This window comes from Cloeon dipterum, chromosome 3 (genome assembly GCF_949628265.1).
Source record: "Cloeon dipterum chromosome 3, ieCloDipt1.1, whole genome shotgun sequence".
In the NCBI taxonomy this organism is placed as follows: domain Eukaryota; kingdom Metazoa; phylum Arthropoda; class Insecta; order Ephemeroptera; family Baetidae; genus Cloeon; species Cloeon dipterum.
Window position 1 is genome coordinate 8964447 of NC_088788.1, and position 18380 is coordinate 8982826.

Consider the following 18380-nt stretch of genomic DNA (forward strand, 5'->3'; position numbering starts at 1 on the left):
ACAGAATTCTTCAGAGTAGATTTTCAGATTTCATTGATGACCCTGACAGCATTCCTCAATTTCTGACTCTAGGCAACACTTTCATGCTTTACAAGAGTGGGGAGTCCAATCAGGCGAAAAACTATAGGCCCATAACATGTCTTCCAACTTTGTACAAGTTCTTCACTTCTATTATTGCAGCGAAAATAGAAGCTCATGTTAGTGCTCTCAACATTGTTGCTCCAGAGCAAAATGGTTGTAGGAAAGGGTCCCGAGGTTGCAAGGAGCTTTTGGTGGTAGACTCTGCAGTTGCTTCCCAGGTCAAAAAAGACAAAAAAGACTTTTCAACTTGTTGGATAGATTACAAAAAGGCTTTCGATTCTGTTCCTCATTCTTGGCTTGTTGAGGTTCTTCGACTATATAAGGTAGATGGCGCTGTTATTACCCTTTTACAGACTTGTATGCAGAGTTGGAGAACGCAACTGATTGTAGGAAGAGGACCAAATGCTACAAGAACTGATGAGATCCAGATTCGACGAGGAATTTTTCAGGGGGATAGTCTTAGCCCTCTTTGGTTTATATTAGCGATGAATCCTCTGAGCATGCTGATCAACGATCTGAAGTGCGGTTATAAAATGTCTGAAGTGCCAGCAGGTCTAATATCTCACCAGTTATATTTAGATGATTTGAAGCTCTACGCAGGCAACAAAAGGCAGCTGAAGAAAATGTTGGAAGTGGTAGAAAAGTTTAGTGACACGATCAAAATGGAATTTGGTTTAGAGAAGTGCGCTGCTGTTCATGTTAAGAAAGGGAAAGTGGTTGAAGGAGCAGAAGTTTTAGAGTTGCTGAATGGAGAGGTCATTGATTCTTTGGAAGAAGGGGGTAGCTACAAGTATTTGGGTATGCAGCAGCTTTTGCAGATCAATAGCAGTGATGTCAGAAAGTTGGTGGAGAAGAGGGTATTGGCTAGAGTTCGAAAGGTCTGCAAGACATATTTGTCAGGGAGGAGCAAGATCGCAGCGATTAATTCATGGGCGATTCCAGTTGCTGTGTACAGTTTTGGAGTCTTGAAATGGTCAAAGTCTTCATTGCAGGCATTAGATAGGAAGATTCGAGTCACCTTAACCAAGTTTAGGCTTCATCATCCACGAAGTTCAATCCAGCGATTGTACATCCCGAGGAAAGAAGGAGGACGAGGTCTTCTATGTTTAGAGGTCATGTGTGCTAGGCAATGTGAACAGTTGAGGCACTATTTTGTGCAAAACAGGTCAGAGTTTGTCGAAGTGATTCAAGAAAAGAACTTGGCATTTGGTGCGCTTGATCTCGTCTCGGTGGATCCCGTTGAGTTTCCCCTGATGAGTTTGGAAGACAGGAAGCAGGAATGGCGAGGAAAGGAGTTGCATGGTCGTTTTCTTCGGGTGCTGGAATCTCAGAATGTAGACAAGGAATGGTCAACTGAGTGGCTTAGAACTTCGGGTATTTTTGGTGAGACTGAAGGTTTTATTCTTAGCATTCAAGATGAGGTGATTAGCACTCGAGGTTACCAGAGGCATGTCATGCGCCAGGATGTCTCTGATAGGTGTCGATTATGTAGGGTACAGAACGAATCGATTCAACATGTTTGCGGAGGATGCAGTGTCCTGGCTCCCAGGGAGTATCTTGAGCGGCATAACAATGTCGCGAAGGTGGTGCATCAAGCGCTCGCTAAAAGCCTCAAATTACAGGAGGAAGAGCAGCCCTATTACAGATGCAAGCCACCGCAGGTCATGGAAGCTGGAGGAGTGCGTCTTCTTTGGGACTCGGAGATGGTGACTGACCGAGCAGTCGAGGCCAACAGACCGGACATCGTCGTCATTGACCAACGGAAGAAAGAAGGCCTGATCATCGACATCGCCGTGCCTTTGGATGCCAATGTGGAGAGAACCGTCGTCGAAAAAAAGAGAAAGTATCAGCCGCTTGCAGTGGAGTTGAAGGAAATCTACAACCTGGGGAAAATCAACGTGGTTCCTGTTGTCATTTCTACAAATGGAGTTGTGCTCAAAGACTGGAAGAAGCTGATGGAGACATTGCCGCTGACAACAAACCACCTCAAGCTGATGCAGAAAGCTGCAGTACTTGGAACTGCCAACATCGTCAGGAAGACTCTCGCACTTTAATTTCCACACTGTTTGTTTGCTCGCCATTTCCCGGCTTGGCCTCTTCTTGTAGGCCCGCCGGGTTATGTGTATCACTGTTGAACCAGAATAAATCCAAGATAATAATAATAACATAATTTATTTTAACGGCTAATAAAAATTGATATAAAAAAATTAAGAAAATTCACACTCACAATCAGTAATTGAGATAATCTGGAACGCATGCCATTTAATTTACAAAGTTAGAAAAAATAAAGCATTCAAACTAAATGTACCAGACAAATTTTTATGAGACACACAAGAGCGCAGCAAAGGCGTCCGAAAAAAAAACGTTTTGTTTTTTCATTCATACATTCGATAAAAAAATGCGGCGTGAATTGCGCGTGTCCGTATGCAGCAGGTAGTGGCGGAGGCCGTTGGGAGCCGCCTCCAGCGAGCGGCAGAGAGAGAGACGGACACACTCGCGCTCCACACTTCACTTGCGCGCCGGCGTTCGAGCCGAGAGGACGATGCTGGTGCTGCTGCTCGCCTAGGAAACAAGCATGTCGCCGACGTTGTTGGTCTTGTCACTCGCGTTTGTGGCCGCCGTGCACTCCGCACACGCCGCACACAACAACCACTTCCACCACCGCCGCCACCCGCATCCCCAGCCGCCCCCGGAGGCGGCAGCCAAGTTCCCGCGCCTCGACCAAATCCTCGGCCGCCGCGACGCCTGGGGTAGGCCGCCCCCGGCCGTTGCAGCCGCCCCCACGGCCGCCCCGGTCACCACCGAGTTGCCGCACCTGCACCAGGCGGACCTGTGGAAGGTCCGACAGGCCATCCTAGGAAGCAACCTTGATGATGACTACGAAGAGGATGACTACTCCTACTCGGTGAGTACAGATTTTTTTTCTAATTATAATTTTAATTTCTATTGGATGAAAGCATTTTTTTTAATAAGAAATGTGGTGATTGGATTAGACCAAAATATTAGTTTAAAAAAATTACTGTCCAGAACATATTTGACAGTTTCTGAGCTGATTGCCAAAATTGGAAATCGCAGATTTAAAAATAAAATGAATTATAGCTGATTTTCCTGAAGATTAAAAGATGTTCAGTATTTATTTTCTTCAACGTTTGGCGTGCATTCTTTCCTTATGCGTTGCACCCAGTTTTGTTACTTGTATGGCAGCGAACTTTAGATTGTTTGTTAGGGAAATATTTGACTGGTTTTAGACACTGTTTTCCTTGAGAAAATTAGACCATTTTAAATATTCCAAGACAAGTGTAGATTTTGGTGTTTTTGGGACACTATTTTATCCCAATTAACACGCTTTTGCTCTTCATTTTTCGAAACAAATGTTTCATTTTTGTCCAATTTTCAAGAAACATCTGATTTTCTAAAAAACAATTTTACCAAACTTTAAAAAATTGATTTATTCTTTTTACATTGCCACTAAAACGTTTAAGGCGAGAATTTTTATCACGTTAGAAAATAAACAGGTATATCTTTGCTAGATTTTTTTTTAATTTTATTAAAACCGAAATCAAAAATTTCTAAATATTTTTGAATCAAAAAAAGGACAGTTCTAAAAGGTCTAAAAAACGATTTAAAATATCGTACCTTCAACATTTCCGTGCGAATAAAAATGTTTTGACTGGAACACCAATCAAAAATATTTCTTGAGCTGCAAAAATTCCAATAAAACTGACGCGAAGCGAAAATGACAAGGAATCTCAGAAAACCCAGCAGGAAAGGAGTCAATGCATATTATTGCTCCAGACCTCCTCGAGTCCAAGTGGCTAGTCACACTCTCAACTCAAAAAGAAGGCAGCGCAGATACTGTATGAGGAAAGGCTTTGCAGTTGATCAAATAATTTAGCACCGGAAATTATATTTCTACCTTTTTGACGCAGACCACACTCCAGACAGGAGAAACCCCAGCAGCAATTTTCAGCTGTAGTGTATAAAGTTTATCATTAATATGAACCTTTAATTGAATGATTAGCATAGCATTTTGGTCCTTTCCTTCAATGGATCGAGTTTTTCTAGACGTTACGCATTTAAAGCAGACTCTGCTCTTTCACTGTAGAGATTGAGCTTAATTTCTGTAAATTGAGCCAAGAGTCGTTTCAGTTAAGCAGGGACTTAAATCTCAAATGAATTGTTTTAAAAGTCAAGTGGAACAGCAGTACACCTCATTTCATTCAGCTCTCAGATGCCATTTAAATGCAAATAAAAGCAGGTTTTACCCTACTTCAAAATCAGTCTAATGCGCTCCTCAGAAGGCTGTAAAAATTACCTAAATCCTTTCTCCCAGAGCAGGAAAATGTGCTACTCGGCGTCTTTTTTTTGCGAACTTTAATCCTCGCAATAAATCGTCAGCAGAAAAAGTTTCCGCGAAACAGCGAGTTGAGAGAGTAAAAAAAAAATTAATGAAAACGGCATAATTTCCGAGCTGCCACGAGAAATAATCTGCGATTTAGTGCCGACGATTTTCGCCGACGAACAGCGAGCATTCAGCGCGAAAAGACATCATTTCAGGCGCGCGGATCGTAAATGAGACGAGCGAGAGAGCAGGCGCCTCGCTTTCGTCGCTGATCCTGCCTATTTATTTCGACTTTTAATGGGCCTGGTCGCGGAGAAAAGTGCTGGGAAATATTGCTCGCCGCGCTTTAGGTCGCCGCACAAAGGTGTAAAAATAAATTGAGGCGCCAGTGAGTGGAATTTCTAATTTAGTGAAAGTATTTAACTTGATGACTGGAAATATCTTAATTATAATTTTATATTAAGGACTAGTCACAATATTTTACAAAGAAAAATTAAATTAAAAAAAACACTAAAAGTGCGGAGCATTCCTAATATCTGACTCTGCAAGGAAAAGGATTGTTAATTGTGTACAAAAGAATCATAAATATTCCAAAAATTTAATGAATGGTCTTCCTAGACAATTTCTAACGATAAATAATTCATAATTTGCTTTGAAATTTGACGCTGCGTTGGTTCTTGAACACCTTTTGGAGGTCGAGGAAAAATAAGCTTTGGGAAACTGCGGGTGGCCGTCGCTTCCTCGGCTCGGCTTTCAGGAGCACTTGATTATTTATCATGCGGTGACGACGTACAAGAGCCTGAAAAGCAGGACCGAGCCTAACTAAGCAGCTGAGAGGTGCGCAAAAAGCTTATCCTGGTCGCGTTTAATGAGAATGAATACATGAAGGAAAAGGGTTAGTTTAATTATAACCGCGCGCCGCCTGGAATTATTGTGCAACGCGTGTGTGTGTATGTGTAACGCTCTCGCACCCAAACACAAGCGCTTCTCTCTCTCGCTCTCTCGAGAGAGCTCTCGGCAAAAATACACATTAGACCAGAAAGATAAACAGCTAGACGGCGGACAGCTTTTCCTCGTGAACGCTCGCGTTTTAGGCTGATTGGAACCTGAAAATGATCTGGTTTCGAGGACAACGCAACCTCCCCTGCACATATGCAGCTCAAATTGCAGAGCCATATTAACTTTTACTTTAAATTCCCTTGAATTTTTATATTCCAGATTTATTTCTTTATCTTGACACTGAAACTTTTGTCGTTTGTTGTTGCGTACGTTCAGTATGAAATTTGTCGATGGAGAGAGATGGAGAGGGTGAGCCAATTTATTTGCAAACAGATATGGAGGATCGGAAAGCGATTGGAGCTGAAATATAGAATAGTCGGAGGCTTGAGCCAGCCGCGAGTGAGTAATGCTAATGCACGACGAGTGTGTGCGGGATCACGGTCGAGCGAAGTGCTTCAAAGAGACTTTGCGTCGAGCACCGATGCGCGATCGCATACGTCGGACCAAATTCGCCCGACAAAAGAGTAGTCTGTCTTGCCGCATAAATCAACCGCTTTTTGCAAATTGAGATTTGCGAGTTTTATCGCTTCGATGTTGGAACGAAAATGCAGATGAACTGCCCTAGAAAAGGTATATCAGCGAAGGATGGAAAACTTTCGCAATATATGCAATTCTCAAACAACTGATTCTTCTTTATTGGTGGCTTAATATTTTTACACTACTACAGAAAATGCAATGAAAGATTCATTTGATCTTTGCGAAAGGGTTGGTTCACGGAATGTTTGAAATATCTTCTTTCATAATTACAGTTAATCAGCTGTACTTTTTAGCAGAATTGAATTCACGCGTGCAAGAAAAATCGTTAACAATAGTAAAAATAAAATTAAAACTTTAATAGCTTTTAAAAACTAGCCTCATTGACAGCTGTGCAAAATAAATATAATTTTAAATATAAAAGTTCATACAAGGAGCAATTTTTTATTCGCTTGAAATGTCTGTGATTTATTGTAGCATTCTGCTTCTATTTTCAGAAAAGATAAAAAATCTGCAGGAAAATTACTAACTAAAAAACGTAGTAGATGAAATACAAAAACTAAATTACTCTTCGCATATTCAACCTTTAAATTTTTTGCCCCATTTCATATATGTTTGTATTTTATCTTACAAACACGCTGAAAATTCTTGTTTTTCCTGTGTGTCTGAAGCACTCTCCTGCCTTCCCTCATTTTTTGCAGCGCACGTGGCTTAAAAGCCCTTTTACAGTCTGCAGCTCGCATGCACTCAGAGCCAATTTCGGTTGGTGAAGAGCTCCGAAATTTCACCCTGTGCGCCAGCTTAAAATTCTCGGGCGCGGAAAACGACTTGGGAGCGAGCCACTGGCGCCAATAAAACAAATATTAACCCTCTGGCCCAGTGCTTTTAAGCCTTCCGATTGGAATTATTTCCGTTTTTCCTGCTACTCTCGAGTGTGGCAAAGCACCGGCATCCGCCCTTAATCCGGCGGCCGCCATTAATTACGCGCAATCAGTCTTTCTCTAGCTGTCTGCTCCGCTCTCTGAATTATTTCTGCCGCCCTCGCCACCCAAGCTTCAAGCGGGCTTATCTGCTGCTCTCCTTCTCCTTCGCCCGAGGAGAGATTAATCGGAATCCTCGCAGCTACGACTAATTGTCCCAATTCTCCGGCCCCTAGCAAGTTGTAAGAAAGGGAAATGCTATACAATATGAGGGGATGTTGACTTCCAGTCACTCAACAATAATTGAAACAGACCATTGGTGATTGAAAAGCATTTTTTCTTTTTCTTTGAAGTCAATCAGTAGTGGAATTTTCGGAAAAAATTGTTTTCCTTATTTTTAATCTTAAACGTGCTATAAAATTTGGGAAATAATCCCTGGCAGCTGGTAGCCGTTTAAATTTGCTAGAAAATCAGCTACAAAATTTGAAAGTTAATAAAGTGGCGAGCACTGTCTCCATTTATTTCGCCAGAAAAGAAATTTAAATTTATTTTTTACCTTTAATGAGTGAATTTCTTCCTATTTTTTTTAGACAATTTCAATACCATCTAAAGTTGTAAAAAATGGTTAACTAATTAATTAGTACTTCAAAATGGGTTGTATCACATAAATCATACCTAAATTATAGAAAATACACCGTTAAGAATTGTTCCCATCCTTTTAATAATAACAGAAACTACATAAACAATACATCAAATTTTATTCACTGGAAATCAAATCATTATTCAAATTTAATCGCTCCTCTGCAGCGTTTTGGTCCACTGAGTCAGAAGATAATCAGATAAATTTCCATATGAAAGAATTTTTACAGTCCTCAAAGAGAAGAAAAAAATGAATATAATATTAAAATGAGGAAAAAACTTGCCAATTTTGAACATTTTCTATATTTGTCATATTTGCCAGGAGGTAACAAATCAGCAAAAGTTTATAAATAACTACAACGAGCCAAAAAAGTGTATAAATTTACAGGCAAAGCGTAAAGAAGCCAAGGTCTTAGCATTTTTACATTTTTCAAGCAAAAACCAACCATAACATGGTATTATATCTTGTGAAACACTCTCGATGCTATCGATGCAGATGTGCACAATCTCATCGTTTTATTAATATTAACCAGCACAGCCTGCGGGCATGATTTTGAAATTCCATTTTCCTTTCCTCAGCTCTCGGCCGTGAGTTTTATGACACGAAGTCTGCTCTTTCAAAGCAGGCGATAGATTTACGGCTTCTTTCGAAAAACGGCCACCGCTGCAAGCGACGCAAAACGCATATATGAGCTCTGATCGTTTCTCTGGGACAATCGGCGAATATTGTTGTCTCCTGAAGAGAGCAGTGCTCTCGGAAATGCAACCTGCGCAACTTTGGCGTAGGTCACATTGCATAAGCGCATCTCACGTCGCTTACGTTTCAGTGCGAATCAAATTACATAAGGTTTGCTGCCTGAGAACTAATCTTTGCATCTTTGCTGAGTCAGGCAGGCTTCCAGTGTGCGAAGAAAATATTTCTATATATATGTGGACTTGAAATTAAATGGGAATAAAATTTGACATACATTTTGACTATAAAAATAAACCTTTCTGTGTTCTACTCCACTCTTGATTTATTTTTGCTATGGTGGCGCCTCTGGTGTCTATAAGAGAACATGTTTTATGTCTTCAGACTCTAGAACAAAGCTGTAGATTGATGAATGAATCGTTTTTTCTTTTCACTAAAGCGCCGAAGTCAAGGGGGAGGGGACTAGACTTATTTTTGGAATGGAATTATGTAAAACGTGAGAAATGAACTCAGCAATTAATGATTTCAACACAACATATATATCACTTTGTATGCTAAATATTAGATCTGGGATGACTTCAAAAGAGATAAATCGTTCGCCCTGGAGAGGAATCAGACTTTAACGTGGATCTGCAATGAATTATTTTTGCAAATTATACTTGCACTGTTAAAAATGCCATTAAAATGACTGAGAACTAAGATTGGACACTAGTCTAGTGGTGATCACTGTTTTTCTCTATTAAAAATAAGAATTTATTCCCCAGGAGGCATATTTACATCAGCGGGGTCCAGATGTGCGATAAAATTGGTTCCTACTGCGCAGATCCAAGATGGCGTCTGAATGTGGGAAACAAAAAGCTCTCTTTGGATTCCCGTACGAGTGTCAAGAGTTTGTTTTTACGATCCAAAAGACGCAATTAGTACAAGTAATGCAAATTATGTCACAATATTTACGAAAACTTGGTTCTTTTCTCGCATTTTCATGTCACCGTATTTTCACGCCATACTCCACCGGACGCCATATCTGCGCGACGTACGAATCTGTCCCCGCTGCTAAAAATATCCAAGATAATTTAATTCATACCATTTCTGAGGCTCTCCCAATAATAAACCGTAAGACTCTTGAACTAATTGTAGTTTGCGCTTTCCTCGAAACTTTCCTCAATTATCTTAGTCCAATATTTGCCCCAGCTTGTCTTTCCCGCGTACAATTCAATTTATTGATACACTTAATTTACTCAGTAGCAAAGAAGCTACTCATATCTTCTTTAAACACGATCATTTTCCTCGTGGTTGCTATTTTCGAGAGCTGGCGTTATCTTTATATCACAACGCGTGTTTACCACAGTGCCGAGTGTATGAGTGAGTCAGTGACAACGGCGGCTGCGATGGATAAGTGTGTGCACGTATGGCTTTTAATTATATCGGAGGAAATGGCGCGTGCGTTAATAATAACCGAGCAATTTGCTGGCTGCACACGTCGCTTTAATAAAAACCTACACGATCGCTCGCGCTGTAAATAATTGATGCTTTAATTAAGGCGTCTTGCATCACAATGAGAGAGTGATGACTTAATTAAAAATTTAATTTTCGCTCACGGCTGCTACGCTGCGGTGAAAATAATGGATCTTTCGCCGCGTCTCGCCGCTTTTTGCTCCCTTGTTTATCTTTTGCCTGCCAACTGCCGCCCCTTTTAATCATAAAAAGCCAGCCGTAATTTTTGCTTACATTAGAGGCTTCTTTGAAATGCCAAACCGGTGGAAAAACTTTGGAAATTGCGCCTCATATCGGTTTGGCGCCAAATCTTGGTACAGTTTTTGTTTGAGAGTTTGTCAGTTTAATAACTCGTTAAATAACTTTTTTATGCGTGACATCATTAGCAATTTAGTTTACTCCTTAATTTTGCAATCATGAAATTTGGCCAGAAAGTGACTCAAAGGCTCAAAATTCGAAAAGTTGTCTAAAATCGCCTGAATTGGCTCTCAAATCACCTTAAAAAGTTATATTTTTGTCAACAAACTATCTCAACCCTTTTAAAAATATTTTATGAAAAATATTTTGACCTCTTCTCATGTCCTTCAGATTTTTTCAAGCGTTATATTTTGCTTTTGCAGGGGAAAAATCGTATTTTTATCTCCAGATGGAAAACTAATACGCTTTTAAACTGTCCATTCGCCTCACTTGGCGCACGGAATCAATTTGGAACACATTCAAAAGCAGCCTAGCAGAAAAAATAATTTCAGACGCTGGTATTGACAGAGCAAAAAGTGCAATTTTCTGAGCCGACTGCGAATTTTGTTTACTCGTGGCGCAACTTGGAATTGATATTGGCAGTGGTTGCTGCGCGTCGTGCGTGCGTGAGCGGGCGACTCTTTTTCCTCAACTTTCTCTCTGCCTAAAGTGTGTACACACTGCTGTGATGGTGCGAAAAGCCGACGACGCGTTGTTATGAGACATTTAGTGCGTCTGCCGCCTTTTCCACTCTTTCACTCCTTTTCATATCAAAGCAGCAGGCAGGCCAAAAAAGGGAAGAAAAAGCTGCGTTGGCTCGCTCGCCGGCAGAAAAGATAAAAAACGGTTTGTTTGTGGGAATGCAACCCAGTCAAAGTCGAGAGAGAATAAATAAATAAACTCTCTGCGCCGAGGGAAAAATAACAAGGGTGCGAGTATCCCTCTCATTTACACCTTGCATGACCGCCTCGAGAGTCGAGACAGATGCAGCTTCCCATACACTTAAGGGCTGTAAAATCAATGAGGAGCTTTAATTTCGAGCACGCACTGTAGGCAGTGAAACTATTTCATCCCGAAATTTGCATAAAACCAGGATTGTTGCCATATATATCCTAGATAAAATTAAAAATAAATAAATTATTTGATTATGCGGACTACATTTAATACGGAATATCTGTGAATTATTAAATTAAATTCAGGAAATTCTAAAAGAAGTTAAAATTTTGGTAGTTCAATTTACTCAAATTTAATTTTTGTTTATAATAATGCAGCTTGAAGCTTAACACGTAAGAACTGTCATTAATTATAATATTTACATCTGTTTTACTTTAAAGAGCCACTGAATATATATTTTTTAAACATATTACCTTGTAATTTAAGTCTTATCAAAGTTGTAATGTCATGTGTGAACAATAAAATGTAGATATAGAACTTAAAGTTTTATTAAAATAAATTAAATTTTAATTTCAATAACTTAAATAAAATAATAAATAATTTACGCGTTTTATTTAAATAATATAAATACTTGATTTTTTTAAATGTAAATAACAATGTTCATTAAAAGAGTAGCAAAACTTTACAAACCATTTGTGTACTAATTAACTTTTTTTATCAGTTAAAGATTTCCTTCATCAATGGGCAATGGGACAATTTGAAACAAACAACCTATGAAAATATTCCCTAGTTTTCAAGTTAAATTCAATGGAACGTTCAATGGTGCATGCAAACAGGACAAAATCCAAAACCCAAAAGACGAGTTGGGCAAACACACCGGCCGGACGGGCCCGCCGGAGCCGAAAGGAAGAGCGTGTTGTTGCCAAAAGTGCACTGGCAGCGGCGTTTTTTTTCCCTTATCCAACGCGGTGACTTAAGGGATCAATGGAGCTGATCGTGACGCAGCCACACGGCCGCAAGGGAAGCAAGCAGGAAAGAAAGAATGAAAGTGACCACACAAGACGGCAAGGGTTAACGAAGCGGCATTCACACGCACACACACACACACACACTGTTGATCCGCTTTTTCCTTTATCTGGAGGCTCCTTTTTTTCTGTCACGCATCAGCCGCGAGGACGAGGAGTCGACTGGCTCCTCTGGCCGGCCAAGACAGTTTGGCACTTTTATTTTGTTACATTTAGTCACGTGTGAATTAATGTAATTGCTTAGGACACAAGTCTCTGTATATTTGCAAAGGTTACAAAGGCGCGTGAAAGCCGTAAAAGGGCTGAAATTCACACTTTTCGCGTCCCCTCTTCTTGTTGGCACCTCTGCTTGAAAAATTATTAAGGGTTGAAGAGATGGAGTGAAAGACAAAGAACCCGGAAAAGTGGTCGGAGACTTTGATTACTCTTGCAAAAAGGTTTAAACAGAAAATTACGCTAATATTTAATTTCAAGAAGCTATTTTAATTAAAAAATCTTTAAATTGTTGCTAGCGTGAAAGACCCCAACTATACAAATGGATGAAATATGTGCCAAACTGGTTGAAACTTCTCGTGGGAAAAATTTTAAAAGTGTATGTATTCTTTCTTGAATTTAGCAAACCGGAAAAAAATCTGTTTTCTCAATCTAGAACTAATTGAAAGCATTTTTTGTTTATTTTCTATTAATTGTGGGTAGTAAACGTGCAAAATTTTTACAAATCTCCCCTGCACATTAGAAAATAACAGTAAATTTATTTATTCAATTTGCAATTAAACAGTCAGAATTCTATTTTAATACGTTTTCAAGTTTAAAAAATGTTTTAACACAGCCTGAACACACGAAACTTAATTTTTCCACAAAATATGAAATTATTTTTTTAATTAAAATAAGTTTTGATAAATTTTCTTATAATTGTAATTTCCAGGACAATTCTTGTATCGATCAAGCGAGCTTTTGTCATGTATCTTTTTGTAATTATCTCACCGTATAATCTTCAATTTCATTAAAGAGATATTTATGTTCCTCTTTAAAAATTTTGCTACCGGTTCAGTTGAATTCCAAATTTTCTTTGCGGAAATAAATATTATGAAAATCTCATGAAGTATCTGCTTAGTGAGCTATTTTAAAATTTCAGGATGTATAAATCGACCCTTGAAAAAGCCAGATTAAACCCTTCTCCCTAATTAAAATTATGCTTTCCTGTCAAAATCTGAAGTACGGAACAGCATCTTAAGTTAATTTCCCATATTTTCCGCTCGTTAAATTTCGCTCGAGAAAACTTTTTCCTGCGCCTCGTGAACGGATGGATAAGAAGCATTTTGCTGTTGCCCGCGGTGGCGAGAGAAGCGTAGAAACAAATAACTCGGGGCAAAGCCTGGACAAGTTTGTGTGTGTATGAAAAGCGATGCCGCTAAAGTTGCCGCTCACGAGAACTTACGATATCCAGGGCGGCAAATTGTCGAGGGCGCGCAATATTTCTGGCTTACGGATCGAAATAAGCCATAAAGTGGCATTAACTTTTGATTAAGCCGAATCAGCCGCTTCATTTTTCATCTCTCGCCGCGCGCGCAAGGGAAATGAGAATAAAGATTTCGGCCAGCGTGGTGAGTCACAACTTTGTTTCTTTTTTTTCTGGTGCAGGAAATTCGGGGGAAGATGCATTATTTATTATTTTTGTTGCTCTTGTCCAAATCTCTCGTCTGTGATAAAAAAATACAAACTACTACTACTGCTATGTGTATGCTGCTCTAAAAAGAGCAAAATGCGTCGGGGGAGAAAAATAATTTATTGAAGGAAGCAGCCAGCGTTTAGAAGACAGACGGCCGCCAAGATCTTTAATCTCGCGCGCGCCCATCATTCCTCCGCACGCGATTTGACAACATTATTAGACGCTAGCGAATGATCCATCCTACACTCCAAGGGTGCACTCCCCGCACTTTTCCAGCCTCAAACTCTGATCTAACATGTCACTGATTTTGTCTTTCATTTTTATTGAGAAAAGTCAGATGATTTACTTATTTCAACGCCTTGTGTTGTCTCCATTTTTTTAACCTAATAAAAATGATTTTTCGCAGCTGTTTCTGTCTATTTACAATTTTTGAGGGTTAAATATATCATAACTGTTTTGCGAATTTATTCGTAAAGAGAGGGTTTTTATTGCATTATTGATACGATAATGAACAGCAAAATTTCCTCATTGTTGATTGCAAAAGAGGAATGATACTGCAAAAGCCTGGAAAATGCTTGTTGCCAATGCATAAACTCATCCCTTAGGATTCAGTTAAAGACTAAATTTACCTAAGAAGCACTGTAGTTTTTTTAGAAAATAGGCTGGAAAGTTACCGTGCTTTTCAAATGGTAATGGCTGTCTCCTTACTTGAAATCCGATTTAATTTCAAAACTTAGAGTTTCCCAATAAGTAGCATACACCGTTGGACAGATCTGGACGAGAGGAATCTAAATATGCCGAGAAAATATGTTCAAGCACTGTACATTTTGGAGAAAATTGGCAAAATTTGAATTTTTACTGTAGGAAGGTCCTTTTTTATTATTGCAAATTGTTCAACAAATTGTTTATTGACCAAATGCTTATGGCATCCAACAATTCAAATAATTTTCAATTGTTGCCCAGTATCATTCCACTTTAAGATAAAACTAAATATGTATACATATTTACACTAACTACATTTTTAAGTATACAAATACACAAAGAGAATTTTTTTAAAAAAATATATAAATGATTTATTATCTACAATCATCATAATTTTTTTAAGTTTTTTAAAATCAGTTTTATTGTTAAAATACCCACATTATTTGGATTAGCTTTTGAAAAAATTATAATACACCTTTTTAAATTTTAAAAACGTGTTTTATTTGATTACTAAAATAAAATAAAGATTCTTGTGGGCTTCAATTTATAAAATGTAAATGTACATTATGTAATCATTAATCTGCCTCCTCTGGATTTTCTATAAATCCCTTATGTAGATGTATATATGTTTGTGCTAATTTAATAGCTCTCTCACAACTTTCTCATCAGCTGAATCAGATATTTAACTTTGAGGAACTTCATAGAAAAATATAATATAAGTCCAACACAAACCAAATATTAGAATCGTTGGAAATTGAAGACAATCATCAAACAGTTATTATCATACGCGTCTGACCTACTTCAAGTCACTAATAAAGCGCAAAAATTACGCAATTTAAATATTTGTGCACTTCAAAATAATGTTTAAAATCGTTTTAAAAGCGCTAAAACTCGCTTATAACGTTTTAACCTCCTGCGAATGCTTATAATTTAGGACATATTAACATTAAAATATCCGTACACTATACAAATTAATATTTGTATCAGAAAACATACATTAGAAGTACGGGTAACATTCAAATAATTATTTCTTGAATCGTTAAAAAATTAACGGGTGGCCCAGCGGGGACCAGATTCGCGCGACGCGCAGATATGGCTTCCGGTGGAGTATGGCGCGAAAAAACGGTCAAGTGAAAATGCGCGAAAAGATTGTGACGCATAATTTGAATTACTCTTAACTAATTGTGTCTTTCGGATCGTAAAAACAAACTCTTGACACTCGTACGGCAATCCATAGACAGCAATTTGTTTCCCACATTCAGACGCCATCTTGGATCTGCGCACTGGGGACCAATTTTATCACACATCTGGCCCCCGCTGGGGTGGCTGAAATAAAAAATAATAAGAAAGGAATAGATTTTAGATTTGATTTATTTGCATTTACACATCAGTACAGAAATTGAAGCTATTATACCGTAGCACCATTTTTTATTAACTATTTGGTTAAATCAAAGCACAAAAATTATATAAACACAATTAAAATATGACAGTTTGTTAAGTTTTTGTTTGCTATTTTAAATGCTTTTTTGGGTTCAAGATTAATTGACAAATTTTTGTAAGTACTTCTCGCTGCGAGTGCGGCAGTAAAAGCATATAATGTTTGTAATTTTTAAGTTGGATTTTAAAGTTGGCACGGGGCTGCGGAATGTTGATAGTAACGGGGCAGGTCTGCGCGTCTGCTCGAAGGAAGTAACGTGCGATATTTCAAATTTTCTGTTCTCGCGGAGCAAAGTGGTTGCAAACCGGTTGTTGCTGCTGCTGCTGCTTATCGCGAGAGGCAACAAATTTATTTACACAGCCGAACGCGTAATTAAAAGACGTCGAGCAGAGGAGTGTCCGCCGCGTCTGGACTTTGGCGTAGATGCTATCGCGAGAAATTGAATTACTCGAATTTTTGCAACAGAGTACTGACAAGGAGGGACAGAGAGAGAGAGAAAAACAAACGGCTAATTAAGCTGGTTGTGAGCCGTGCATCAGCGAGAACGATCTCGAATGCAATTAAAGTGCTGTGTGTGTGTCGTGTCAGGCCGCGGGGTCAAAACAGCGCCGCGACGAGACGGACAAGTGCGAGGAAAGTTATCTGCCATTCCGAGAATCGACACTGATATGATTTATTATGCAGCAGTGACACCGACCGACTTATCCCATAATTAATTGCCCTTTTTATTGCGTGTTAAACGGTTGCGCGCCAGATTTTCGACTATGGTAATTCACCAAAGTGCTCTTCACATGTAAAGATGACATCACTTTGAGACAAGCTTTTTGGCAAGCACATCTATAATCAAGTTGTTGGAAGTATGTACGTTACTTGTGTGGTATATATACTTGGCCTCACTGTGGTAGATTACTAACAAGGGGATCCAGCATATCTTCTGAAATTAGAATGCAACAGATGTGTAAAAAAATTGATTTATTTGTACTTCTGTCTGATTCTAGATTTTTAATAATTAAATTAACTAATTTTATGTTAACATAGTAATAAAATTATCAAAACGGTTTCATATTATATTTATAAAAAAAGAAACACGTTCCAAGCAATATTTTTTGTGAGCTAAGAAATATTTTCTTAATAAAAAAATATTTTGAGACGTTTTTCAAAATATTTGCAATGATTTATGTTTGAAGAATTTACATTTTCTGACATTTTTTGGTCTATAGTGACCTCAAAAAAACTTTATGGCAAAAAATTATCCGTCAAACGATTTATCTCGTCATGTGCAAAAAAAATCATCGTGAATGAAACGACAATTATTGTATTTTCAAAAGTTTTTCCAAAAGATTTGTCTAAGACAGAAGTTAAAAAAAATGCTAGATAAAATATACTTCCGACAAAGGGGACTTTTCATTTTTGCATCAATTATTGAGCAACCCTGTGTTTCATTGTGAGCAGTTTTACTGACAATCGCCGCTGCCTCGCAATCAGCGATTTCATTCTTGACCTTGGAATTAGCCAATAAATACGCGCAGTAATTTACGTGGAATTTTGTTGAAAAAAAAAATGCAGAGGATTGATGTGAAGGAATGCATTTTTGAAATATATCTCATTGAAATCATTATTTTATTCTTCTACGGTGGCATGGAGAGAAACAAAATTGGTGGATCAGTAGATATACTATTAGAGAGTAATGCATTCTCTAGAAATATATCTCAGATCCATGTAAATGCATGGAATGCCTCACTTAGATATGTTATCTCCAGAAACTTACCCAATTGTAAGAGGATATTTGCTTTTTAAATGCTTATTTTCAGGAGCGGTGAATAGTATCTTTATTTATTGAATTAGAATGTTCTTAATTTTTGTCAATTTCTAAAATAATTTTTGTAAACGTGGGGTGTCTTAATAAATTTAAAAGTCAACATTTGATTGCCCTGTCTGACGAGAGCTTTAAGTATCTTGAAGACAAAAATAATATATAAATTCATCAAATAGAACGTTAAAATGATGTTCAAATTCAAATTTTACCTGCAAAAGGAATCATTATTTTTAAGTACAGCCCTGTAGTATAGATTTTAAGATTGCAATAAGGAAACTAAAATCACTGGTTGGATTGAGAATTGTTTTCTAATCATTTACGGCTCAGCCAGTATTTAAAAAATAAAATCAGCGCTGTATCCAGTTTTTTTTTAACTTTTTCATACATAAAAATTAGAATTAAATTATTTTTTCCTCTAAAGAGGTTTTATTTTCCTGTTTGACATCTCACAAATAATTAATTTATTCAAAAATGCATTCCCGTATTCAAACTAAATCAAAACCCTCTTGCTTAAGGGCAGGAGCCAACCAATATTCTGCCATATTTGCATAATTACGCCTAAACGAACATAAACATGGGCCAAATAATGCAAGAAACTCTTTCTCTCTTTCTCCCTTTCTTGTTGATGTTGGTGTGGATTTCCAATCGGCTGCGTGCGTTCTTCTTTTACGACACGACGCACACATCTCGTTCACAATCGACCGTTTTATTAGGCGGCAATCAGAGGCTAAAAGACAAGCTTCTTCTCGGCGGCGCAGCATCCGAAATAGTGAGATATCGAGGGCAATAAAACGGCAGTTAAGCCTAACAGCAGGTGCGCAGGCAATAAACGTGATATATGCTGATGTATTCTTGCGTGCCACCAGCAAACACACTCATATGTACGAGAAAGAGAGAGA

General features: G+C 38.3%; 2 protein-coding genes across 2 annotated transcripts in view; both read left to right on the plus strand.

Moving 5' to 3' along the window:
• Positions 1 to 566: 566 nt before the first annotated feature.
• On the plus strand, positions 567 to 2135 carry LOC135941311 (uncharacterized). The gene has a single exon (XM_065486694.1). It carries the CDS (start codon positions 567 to 569, stop codon positions 2133 to 2135), a length of 1569 nt encoding a protein of 522 aa, XP_065342766.1.
• A 432-nt stretch (positions 2136 to 2567) lies between these two features.
• Positions 2568 to 18380, plus strand: part of LOC135939636 (uncharacterized) — a 99239-nt gene continuing 83426 nt past the window's right edge. The window contains exon 1 of the mRNA XM_065484117.1: positions 2568 to 2986. Coding sequence (XP_065340189.1) covers positions 2657 to 2986 — 330 coding nt within the window. The 5' untranslated portion in view covers positions 2568 to 2656. The remainder of the gene's footprint in view (positions 2987 to 18380) is intronic.

Bases quoted from the DNA above. Each gene is read 5' to 3' on its own strand.
- LOC135941311 (XM_065486694.1), top strand. From the start codon at position 567: ATGAATCCTCTGAGCATGCTGATCAACGATCTGAAGTGCGGTTATAAA.